Below are 12,317 nucleotides of genomic sequence, written 5' to 3' on the forward strand. Positions count from 1 at the left end.
GCCACCATGCCCAGCTAATGTTTTTGTATTTTTAGTAGAGACGGGGTTTCACCATGTTGACCAGGATGGTCTCGATCTCTTGACCTCGTGATCCACCCGCCTCGGCCTCCCAAAGTGCTGGGATTACAGGCTTGAGCCACCGCGCCCGGCCCAAAATAAATCTTATAACAAGTTATTTAAAATATGCCATAGCTTATCTTTGATCACAAAGAAACAAAAGAAAAACTAAAAAACTCTACACTTGAACCCCATTCTCCCCACATTTTGAATTTTTGTTTTCTCTCTTTACATCTTTTTATATCTCTTAAGAAATTGATGTCATTATTTTTTATAGATTTTTGTCTTTCAGTCTTCATACTAGAGATAGATGAGTAGATTACATACCACAATTACAGTTATTAGAGTATTCTGAGTTTGTCATTTTATTGACTTTTACCAGTGGGCTTTATACCTTAAAATATATTCTTTTTGCATGTTAGCATCCTTTTCATAAAGATTGAAAAACTCTCTTTAGCATTTCTTTCAAGAGTTTTGGTGGCGATGAATTCCCTCCGCTTTTGTTTGCCTGGGAAAGACTTTCATGTTTGAAGGATAGGTTTGCTGGGCCCAGTATTCTCATTTATTTATTTTTTTAAGTTTTTTTCTGTTTCAGCACTTTGAATGTGCTGTCTCACTCCCTCGTGGCATGTGTGGTTTCTGCTGAAAAGTCTATTGCCAGACAAACTGGAACTCCTTTCTGTTATTTGCTTCTTTTCTCTTGCTGCTTTTAGGATCGTCTCATTTTTTATCCTTGAGAGTTTGATCATTGAATGGCTTTGGGTAATCTCGTTTGAGCTGTATCTATTTGGTGATATTTCACCTTTCTGAAACTGGTTATTTATATCATTTTTTTTAAACTTGGAAAATTTTCTGTTATTTTTTTCTTTGAATAAGCTTTCAGTCCCTTTCTAAACTCCCTCTTGAACACCAATGATTCTTAGATTTGCTTTTTTGAGGTTATTTTTTGTATTGTGTAGGTATTTTCATTTCTTTTTATTATGCACTTTTATTCTCTGTTTATTTTCCAAAACCTGTCTTTGAGCTCACTGATTCTTCTGCTTGATTTATTTTGCTAAGAGCCCCTAATGTATTTTTTTCAGTTTAGCACATGTATTTCTTAGTTCCAAGACTTCTCTGTTTTTTTTAAAAAAATTATTGTTTCTCTGTTAAATATATCCTATAAATTTTTGAATGATTTTCCTATGTTATCTTGGAGTTTTCTATTTTACTTCTTGATCTGAGTGCTCACACATTGCCATCTCATTAGGGTTAGTCACTAGCTACTTGCTGTGTTCATTAAGGGACATCATGGTTCTCTGTGTTGTATTTGACCGGAGCGTAGAAAGTTATCACGAGACAAAAGTATGCCAGATTGCAGAGTCATTTATTATGCCAGCGACCACAGAGGACTCACGTCTCTCCAACCTGTGGTGGCAACAGGAGGGTGCCACGATTTTTTATACCCGAAAAACCACCTTGGGAGTGGGGGTGAGGGGCGGGGATGGGGATGAAAAGGCTTCAGACATTCCGAGGGCTAGTGGATTCTGTAAATTACCTCCTGGGCAGAGATGAGGGTGGGGGTCTCCGGACATTCCAAAGGATGGGGACTTTTGTCATTCCGTTTGTTACTTAAGTGGTTTACAGAAGTCAAGATAAACATTTGTTTACACATTATCTGGTTAAGGTGGAAATCACAGACCTTAGTTACTTATTACAAGCCACAGGAGCCAGGATGGAACTAGCTTGGGCTGCTTAGTCTGGCAATTGCCGGTAAGCAAAGGCTAGAAAAGGTAAGCAGCTTTACATAGTTTTGAAGAACAAACTAGCAGTTCTATTTACAGAGGCCAAGGACAGTAGTTATTGTGAGGAGAATGGGGCAGCCATTTCAACTTATCTAAAAACAGTTTTGCATTTTATAAAATAGTTTTGCTCCGGTTCTGGCTCTAGGCCAGCACAATATCACACCTGTTTGCTGTTTTTTTCTTGTGAATGTGTCTTCACAGTGAAAGATTAGTTATTTATTTTCCAGTCTTCAGTCTCTAGTTTGTTTTGACTTCTCCTGGATATGTTTGCTTAGAGTTTCTTTATAATTCACCTACTGAATGTCCTTTACCTTAGGACGCTGCCTTCTTTTCAGAATGAAATATAGCCTTAAGGCCAGATTTGTCTTAGATCTCACAAATGTTCAAAGAACTGCCCATTCTGGATTGTGGGGAGTGGTCAGAAAGAGAAAACCTTGTCCGTTTAAGATTCTGGCTGAGGGTCCTGTGGAACATGCCTCCCAGGGCAGAATGCTGCTCAACAGCCACTCTAATTTGGCATCTCCTTTGGCTGACATAAAAAAAAAAATTCAAAGGCTGAGGTCTCTAGTCTGCTTCCTCTCTTTGTCACTAGCTGTCCTCAGGGATTTTTCTCCCTTCAAGCCCTCAGGATCCCATGGGTTAAGGCAGAAAAACAGTTTTCCTGCAGAAGAACTCAAGATGATGGGAAAGGTAGCTATCTGACTCAATCATTTTTCCAGTATAGAAACATGATTCCAAGAGTCTATTTCTTTTCATGTCTGCTCAGAATTTTTCACTTGTCTGTTGCCCTGGGGATCATCTCACCTGAAGAGTTGAGTTTTGGGATGTTGCTTGTGCTAATCTTAGTATTGGATATTTGTTTTTGTTTCTGTGGGAGATAGTAAAGCCAGATTGCTTCTTGCATCTACTTCATTTTGGTGCTGCTACCCTTATTCTGGTTTTGTTTTTTTTAGGGTTTGTTTTTTTTTTTTAGACAGGGTTTCGCTCTGTGTGCAGTCTTGGCTCATTGCGACTTCCATCTCCCGGGCTCAAGCGATTCTCCTGCCTCAGTCTCCAGAGTAGTTGGGATTACAGGCGCACACCACCACACCCCGCTAATATATTTGTATTTTTAGTAGAGATGGGTTTTTACCATGTTGGCCAGGCCGGTCTCTAACTCCTCATCTCAGTTGATCCACCTGCTTCAGCCTCCCAAAGTGCTGGGATTACAGGCGTGAGCCACTGTGCCTGGCCACCCTTTTTCTTAATATTTAAAACAATCTAAAATTGTTTAGTTGATAACTTGCATATTCACTTCACAACTTGCTTATTCAATTTCTCCTTTTATAAAAGAGCATAGATTTTTCTCTTGTTCAGCAGTGAATCCCAAATACATAGAATAATGCTTGGCACTTTGAGTGAATGAATTGATGGATGATTTTTCAACTTTTATTTTTGGCCAGGGGTTTATGATTGATGCCACCAGGGATATAATTTTTCGCAGACTTAATGAAACTAACCACATAGGATCTCTCTCAGAAATCTTATTCTGTTCCTGTTTATGTTGGTGTGTCTTTGGGCTGTCTCGGAATGTTTTGTTCCACTCAACCAATACAGTAACCACAGGAGATTTGTTCTGGGACACACATTCCCACCACCCGCTTCCACCCTCCCACAGATACCAAAATCCTTGTGGATGCTCGAGTCCCTTACATAAAATGGTGTAGTATTTGCATGTAACTTATGCACATCCTCCCATATACCTTAAATCATCTCTAGATTACTAATAATACTTTAATACAATGTAAATACCATATAATTAGTGTTTATTTCCACATTTGTAATATTTTTATTGTTAAATAGTATTGTTACCTTTTTAAAAATTGTTATTTTCAGCTGGGCACGGTAGCTCAAGCCTGTAATCCCAGCACTTTGGGAGGCCAAGGCAGGTGGATCACAAGGTCAAGAGATCGAGACCATCCTGGTCAACATGGTGAAACCCGTCTCTACTAAAAATACAAAACATTAGCTGGGCATGGTGGCGCGTGCCTGTAATCCCAGCTGCTCAGGAGGCTGAGGCAGGAGAATTGCCTGAACCCAGGAGGCAGAGGTTGTGGTGAGCCGAGATCGCGCCATTGCACTCCAGCCTGGGTAACAAGAGCAAAACTCCATCTCAAAAAAAAAAAAGAAAAGAAAAAATTGTTATTTTCAATCCATGTTGGTTAAATGTGTATTTAGAAGCTATAGATACAGAGGGCTGACTGTAATTCCTACACTCTTTTGTCCAATTTTCAGAATGACCAAATGTATTTGTTGTTGGATAGAACAGAGGGAGATTGCTGTTGTAAACTATCTTTTGGAATACATTAGAGGAAAATGAGTTCCGCTTTAGTTTGGAAGCAACTGCTCACATATCTTATTCTATCCTGATGAATTTGTGAAGTTTCTTTCTCTGATTACTTTCTACTAGAACTTTTGAAGTAATGAGAAGAAAAGAAAACTTATGAATTTCATTTCTACAAGTAAAGTAGCAAGTTTCTCTGGAAATAGTTTGTGAAGAAGTTAGGTGATAGTGGGGAGGCTAAGCAAATATTCTAATTATGATTCATTGAAGACAGGGTTACTATTTTAATATACATTTTTTTGAGACTTCTTTAAACTTTACCTTCCTATTTTGTTATTGGATTCTTTATCTTCATAGTAATAGCTGATAATTTTGTCACGTGATTGGCCCATTTAACGCCCTTAAAATCAAAATAATGAAGTTTGGGTAACATTAAAACTTAGGAAACTTCTTATTGCAAAGTTTGTTCTAAAATGAAGGAAGCCAAAGGTATGAGGCAGGAATCTTAGTAGCAGGAAATGAATTTTGTCTGACATAAACAAAAATATGTTTTTGGAAAAATAACTAGATCAGGTCTTGGAACAAATAGAAGGAAAAGGAAAAAGCTAAATAAACAAACTTCAGAGAGGCAAAACAAGGGCAGCTCTGGAGAGCCTTTTTACCAGCGCATTGCTATACTGTATAGATGACCAAGCTCCACTGAATTTTGAGCTTCTGTCTTTCCTTGAATTTAAATTTCCCAGAAGTAGACTACCAGAGTGAATGTAATAGTGCGAGGCAAAACTTTTCCCTCTACCTATTTTTTTTTAAAAGCAACAAGATGAACTGAAGGGGAATTTTTTTTAAGTTATAATGACAATGTAAAAAGAATTAGGAATGTGACTGCAATCAATGAACATATAATTATAATAATATCAGAAATTTGTTGAGTATTTACTGTGTTGAATATTCTATATCCATTAACTCATTTAGTTATGATAACTTTATGAGTTAAGGATGATAATAATAATATATTTCACATTTGAGAAAACCAGGCTTAGAAAAATTAAGTAGTTTGTCCAAGGTAGCAGAGCCAAGTAGGAGCAGTTAGGAGGCTGGTATAGTCATTCAAAGCAAGACATAACTAGTGTCTGAACTAAGTTAGTGAGATAGAACCGAAAAGCTTGGAGAATGACTACGTAGAGAATGGGAAAGGAGGAGTCAATATTGACTTCTAGGCATCTAGATCAGAAAGTGGATATATTTTTATTCAAACAGAGGAGTAGTTTTTCTGGTGAAAGTGCTAGGAGGCATTTAACAAGTTAGATTGTTAGTCTAATACATTTTAATTGTCAGTGGGACTTGTCAACATGTCCCTTGCTGTATTCTAGCCCCCTTTTGATCTCTTCTCCACACAGAATTACTACCAATGCCTTCAATCCCTTACCTCTCTTACCTCAACACATCACTCTTTATCTTAACCAACACGCTTTGGACATTCATGCTTTCTGCATTTCCTCAGTGGCAAGTTCCTTCCTTCCTCAGGATTGTGCACTGACAGATTTCTCCGACTGGAATGTTCTTTGTCAATAACTTGTCACAGTTCTTCCCCTCCTATCATTCACTCCTGGGTCAGATGTCAACTCTTCAGAGACTTTTCCTCCGTACCTTTCTTCCATGCACCTTCCAGCCCCTTTCTCCTGCCTCCCACCCCCAAATCATTTGTTTTTACACTTATCTCTGCTCAAAATTGTGTTCAACTGTTGCTTAGTTTTTTATTGCTATTTACCTCTTCTAGCTTGTAAACTCCATGAAGGCAGGAGCCATCTACGCATGACGGCAGTCTGGAACATATATAAACTCAATAAGTATGTGTTGGAAGATTAGAAAGTCCTACATGTGAATCAGGGTGACTTATTAAACAACTTATAAAACCTTTGTATCCTTGGTAACATGCCACAAGCCACAACTGTGAATTAACATTATGCATATTCATTATTAGTAAACCCTAAACTTCTGTAAAGAATTCACACACAGTGATCTTATTGAAAACATTATAACTTTGTTAAATCCTGTAATCTCCATTGTGACAGATTTCACAAACTGAAAATCTGGATACTTTAACTTGAGGAAAAACTCATCTCTGGTGATTGTAAATTTCTGAATTTGTCTTTTCTCTTAAAGGCTCAATCTCAAGATATCATTCCAACAACAGGATTCAGCATCGAGAAATTCAAGTCATCCAGGTAACCCACTTTATCCCTTGACAAAAAAGTTGCTATTGAAAAATAACAGTATTAGGTCTTCCTACCCTTAGAGAAAAGTCATTTGTTGTTTCAGAATCTCGTAGGTATTAACATGTTTCTACCACTATGGCTGGTTTATTTTTCAGAATTTAGAGTTTGGGCAAACTCTGATAACTTCACTAGCAAAGAAAACATCTGTTTTATGTTATTTATTGCAAAGTCATATTTATATTAATAAATTTATTTCATATAACTTTTATTTGTAAATTGTCCCATGTTGAATATTGCATTTGAAGGCTAATTTCTTTGATTGTAAATAATTTAAAATTTTAAGTAAAACGTATGCTTTCAGTTTATAATGTAGTCATGCTTCACTTTTTTTTGTAGTTTATCATTTACGGTGTTTGACATGTCAGGTCAAGGAAGGTACAGAAATCTCTGGGAACACTATTATAAGTAAGTACATCTGTGAATGCTGCTTAACTAGATGGTTTTATTTTACTAATAATAATGACTAGAAATCCAAAGAATTATATGGCTCTTTGGCTTTTTTTTCCCATATAATTTATGAACATTTCCTAATCTAAAAAATATGTAATCAGACTCAACATTATTTGTCAGTGCTTCAGGTCCCTCATGACTGTGGCCTCACTCTGTTTTGAATGCCCTATTCTATCCTACTTCACTTCAGTTTAAGGTTAACGTATTCCTGCTTTAAAAATCAGCTCAAAAGTCATCTCCGCTGAAGTTTCACTGTTCTGCCCTGTTATTTTGTCCTCGTCATTCACATGGCACTTGGTCCATTTCCATCTCTGTAACCATATTTACTATGGCTTGAAGTTATGTGCCAAAAAGCAAATCTTAAATTATCATCCACTAGCTACTCTATTGAAAGCACATGAGTGAGATGTTGTGTGGGCATTGTATTAGGTATCGTAAGTAATCTAGGGTGACTTAAAGAATATGGAAGAACTTGCATAGTTCTTCTTATATGCAAATGCCAAGCCATTTTTTTTTAGAGACTTGAGCCTCTGCAGATTTTGGTATTTGAAGGGGATCCTGGAGCCAATCCCCCACTAAAACCACGGGACGACTTTATTTCAGACTAATAGCTGTCAAGTTACTAGGACCCAAATGTGTTACACCTTCTGGAGATTTGCATACGGTATTAAAATAAATTTATTAATACTGTTAGGCAGCAAATCTCACTGCCATGTGTGTACCTGTGCAACAATCTTGCATGTTCTTCACATGTACCCCAAAACCTAAAATGCAATAAAAAATAAATAAATCAAAAATAAAAAAATTTTTAAAAAGACTCCATTAAGAGTAACGTAACTCACTTTTAGAGTCTGAAACTTTAAAACAGTATCTCTTAACTAAATTCTGTTTTGTCATTATGAACTTCTGCCTTGAAATGGTATGTGATATTTACCAGATAAGATTTAGATTTTCATTAAGTCTTTCCTGATAATGTGAGAACAAACATTTTAAGGTATATATTTTTGGGATATGAACCAGAGGAGATTTATTCAAATTCTTTTTTCAGTGAGTCCTTTAATAAACTGAAGGCCTATTTAAATCGTAGATACAGAAGACTTCTGAGAGAGAGAAAAAAAGAGAGTGCTTCAGGGTCAATTTGGAAAAGAAAAAGTGGCATGTTTGTGTGGTATTCTGCATTAAATTCCTTGGGGAGATGCATTTTATGTGTTTTTTGTTTAGGAAACCTGAGTTGTCAATACAGGATTTTTTAAATTCCTCCTCCAATTAGTTAATAAACAATTCCTTTTAAAATACATGTTTAGCTACTTTAAAAATACTTTAATTTTTATTACAAAAATATGTAGAGAGAAAAAATAGTAGGAAAGTGAACTTTGTTTTTATTTGATTTTAACTCCTTTTTTCTTCATGCTGTTTTTGGAAGAAATTTATGAATTCTAGAATAGTATGGTTACATTGTAGATTGAATGGAGAATATGATTACTATTGAAAAATCAACAATAAAAGGTACATTCTGATCTACTAGAGTGAAAAAGGTTACAAAGATCAGTAAAGTGTTCTCTTGTCAAAATTAGCCACCCCTGTGAGAATGTAATATCTTTTTCAGGATAACTTATTGATACCCATTAAAATGAAAAATGTTCGTAACCTCCAGCAAGCATTTTTACTTTTAGAAAAGTATTATATTACCAGGACTTATGGGTAAAAATATATGTAGAAGCATATGTGTTAGTGTTATTTATAACATTTTTATAACAATTATGTAAAAATGTTACTGTAAATATTTATCTTTACTGTAAGTATGTGCTTGGTATATATAGAAAGAAAAAAGATCTTAGTGGAATATGCACCAAACCGTTAGTAGCATTCATTTTTGGAATAGTGGGATTATAAGAGAAGTTTACTTTTTTTTTTTTTTCACATCCTCTTTGGTGAAGAGAGACATTTACTTTCTAATCTATATGATTCTATAATGTTAAATATTATATAATTTTTGCATATTATTTTTACAATATAAAAAGGTAATAGCATGCAAAAATATAAGGAGTGCACATTTTTTAAATTTGGAGACTATAGAAGAGAATATTTAAAACATGTTTCCGATAAATCTCACTATTCATAAATTCACCATTGTCAATGTTTTTGGTATGTTTCTTCTTTTTTAAAATATTTAATATATATTTTATATAACTAAAGGAAAAGGAACCATCTAAATTGTGTACCGCGTAGAATTTTGTATATTGCTTTTTTCAGTTAACATTCTGTGGTATGGGTAAATCAAGAAAAACATGCAATGAATGTAACTAACGGCTGCCTAATACTTTTTCACACAGCTTTGCCAAAATGTCTTTAACCATTTCTGTACTCTGGGACATGAAGGCTATCTCAGTTTTTGAAAATTGTAAATGTTATTCGCATCCAGTAGTACCGAATATTAACTGCATTTAATAAAGAGATCTTCCAAACAGGCTTTGTGTGGGCAACAAGGCCGTTTTACTTCTCGCTTGGGTGCAAGCGGGCCGGATCCGAGAAAGGACAGGCGAAGGGAGTAAGGGTGGGAATTGGTTTTATAGGTTGGGGTAATTTTGGGGGGCGCGGGTGTTGCAGAGTAAGATCAGTTACTGTGGTGAGGGTAGGGGCAAGGAGTATACTTGACCTCAATTCAGTTACAGTGGTGGGTTAGGTAAGGCAGAAGAGCAGTTAAGATGGCAGGATGGGGCAAGGAGCATTCACATTATCATAAGAACAGTGAAGATGGCAGGTGGGGTGAGAGGTATTCACATTTTCATAAGAACAGTGAAGATGGCAGGTGGGGTGAGAGGCTTGTCCAGGGAAGCTCCACTGAGTGATTAGGGACAATGGCGAGCGCAGGCAGCTGGTGGGAGATGACAGCCAAGGCAGGCAGGACTTCAGACTTTCTGGTTCCAGGCTTACATACGGAGACAGTAAACAGTCCTTCAGTCAAAATCTTGTTGTGTAAATCTTAGCCCCAGGTCATGATTCCTTACAGTGAATTTCCGAAATAAAATCACTGGCTCAGAGATTGAACATTTTTATAGATCTTGATAGATATTTCTGATTGTTCTGATTTCTATATATATTGGTAATATATGTCTGTGATAATCTGCATTATCCTTTTTTAATAATAGAAAATGATATAAAAAAGCTTCATTTTTATATTCATTTAATTACAGTGAAGTTTAAAATCTTAATTTATAACTAGAATAAGTGATTTGCAAAAAAAGCACAGATATCCAATAAATATATGAAAAGATACTGAACCTCACAGACAATTAATGACCTATGTGAAGATAATATGCTATTAGAATGGCAAATATTGAAAAGAACAGTAAAAGCCAGTGCTGGCAAAGGAGTGACCAAAGTACTGGGTCATGTAAATTGATACAGCATTCCTGGAGGACAGTTTGCAAATGTTTTTCCAAAACTTTAAATTATGTATGTCGTCCTAGAATTGTTATTCCTAAGAATAAATCTTAAAGCATCAAGAACTTTTAAACTAGAGGTATCGCTAGGAGAATATTTGCCCTAAAGTTTTTCATAATGATGAAAATTGGAAATAACCTAAAAGTGCAGCAGCAATTATTTCACACAATATTTGATGACACATTCATGCAGTGCAATACTCTAGAATCATTTAAAGAAGTTGGTGCGGAGGAATAATTAATAATTTTTCAAGTGCTAGTATGATCCATCAGTGAATCCTTAAACTAGTTCAATCACTGGCTATCAGCTTTTAAATCAAATAGAATAAAATAAAAGCTATTTGTAAGTATTTTTTCAGAAGACTTTCACTTGATATATATCTACATTTCTCCTCATTTCTCCTAATGCTATCCCTCCTTTAGCACCCCCATCTTCCAAAAGGCCCCAGTGTGTGATGTTCCCCTCCATGTGTCCATACGTTCTTATTGTTCAATTCCCACTTAAGAGTAAGAACATGTGGTGTTTGGTTTTCTGTTCCTGTGTTAGTTTGCTGAGAATGATGGTCTCCAGCTTCATCTGTGTCCCTGCAGAGGACATGAGCTATCCTTTTTTATAGCTGCATAGTATTCCATGATGTCGATGTGCCACATTTTCTTTATCTAGTCTATCATTGATGGGCATTTAGGTTGGCTCTAAGTCTGCTATAATGAACAGTGATGCAATAAACATACATGTGTATGTGTCTTTAAAGCAGAATGATTTATAATCCTTTGGGTATATACCCAGTAATGGGATTGCTGGGTAGTTCTAGTTCTAGATCCTTGAGGAACCGCCACACCATCTTCCACCATGATTGAACTAATTTACAGTCCCACCAACAGCGTAAAAGGATTCCTAATGTAGCACAGGGGTTGATGGGTGCAGCAAACCACCATGGCACGTGTGTACCTATGTAACAAACTTGCATTTTGTACACATGTATTTCAGAATTTAAAATTTACTAGTAAAAAATGGAAATATAAAAAGAGCATAAGGAGCAAGCAGTTAATCTTTGTTAAGCAAGTAATTCTCAGAAAGGTGCTATGTGGGGAAATGCTAAAATAAAGGATGCTTACCATAAAGGCTAAGTAAAAGAAAAACATAAATAAAACACAGTGAACAGCTATGTACATGCTGAACTTTTAAGATCTGAGCTTCATATTTAATTCAATTTGCCACTATGAGGTTAAGTCAAAATGGACTTTTCAAGCAAGCTTTTTCTTCTGCCAATCCGTCAAACCACATGAAAATATAGATGATGTATATAAGCAAACAAATAAAATCTGGGCCGGGTGTGGTGGCTCACACCTGTAATCCTAGCATTTTGGGAGGCTGAGGTGGGAGGATTGCTTAAGCTCAGGAGTTGGGAGACCAGCCTGCACAACATAACGAGATCTTGTCTGTATTCAATTTTTTTTTATGTGATGAAGTCTCACTCTGTTGCCCAGACTGCAGTGCAGTGACACAATCTCAGCTCACTGCAACCCTCGCCTCCCGGGTTCAAGCGATTCTCCTACCTCAACCTCCCAAGTAGCTGGGATTACAGGTGCCCACCACCACACCCAGCTAATTTTTGTATTTGTTTTAGTAGAGATGGGGTTTCACTATGTTGGCCAAGTTGGCCAGGATGGTCTTGATCTCTTGACCTTGTGATTTGCCCACCTTGGCCTCCCAAGGTGCTGGGATTACAGGCATGAGCCACTTCGCCTGGCCAAAATTTTTTTTTTTTTAATTAGCCAGGCATGGTGGCGTGCCTGTAGTCCCACCTACTCAGGAGGCTGAGGCAGGAGTATCACTTCAACCTAGGAGATTGAGGCTGCAGTGAGCTATAATTGGGCCATTGCATTCCAGCCTGGGTGACAGAGTGAGGCCCTGTCTCAAAAACAAATAAAATAAAATCTGTATTCTGATTGTAAAGGTAACATCTACAAAAAAAAAAAAAAA

General features: G+C 36.5%; 1 protein-coding gene across 2 annotated transcripts in view; it reads left to right on the forward strand.

Moving 5' to 3' along the window:
• The window catches only part of ARL6 (ADP ribosylation factor like GTPase 6), a 41,978-nt gene that overhangs the window by 13,457 nt on the left and 16,204 nt on the right, over nt 1-12,317 (forward strand). For both annotated transcript variants that reach the window (XM_017546192.2, XM_017546193.2), the window contains exons 3-4: nt 6,328-6,389; nt 6,777-6,845. In XM_017546192.2, the coding sequence (XP_017401681.1) occupies nt 6,328-6,389; nt 6,777-6,845 (131 nt within the window). The remainder of the gene's footprint in view (nt 1-6,327; nt 6,390-6,776; nt 6,846-12,317) is intronic.

This window comes from Cebus imitator, unplaced genomic scaffold (genome assembly GCF_001604975.1).
Source record: "Cebus imitator isolate Cc_AM_T3 unplaced genomic scaffold, Cebus_imitator-1.0 Scaffold188, whole genome shotgun sequence".
NCBI lineage: Eukaryota > Metazoa > Chordata > Mammalia > Primates > Cebidae > Cebus > Cebus imitator.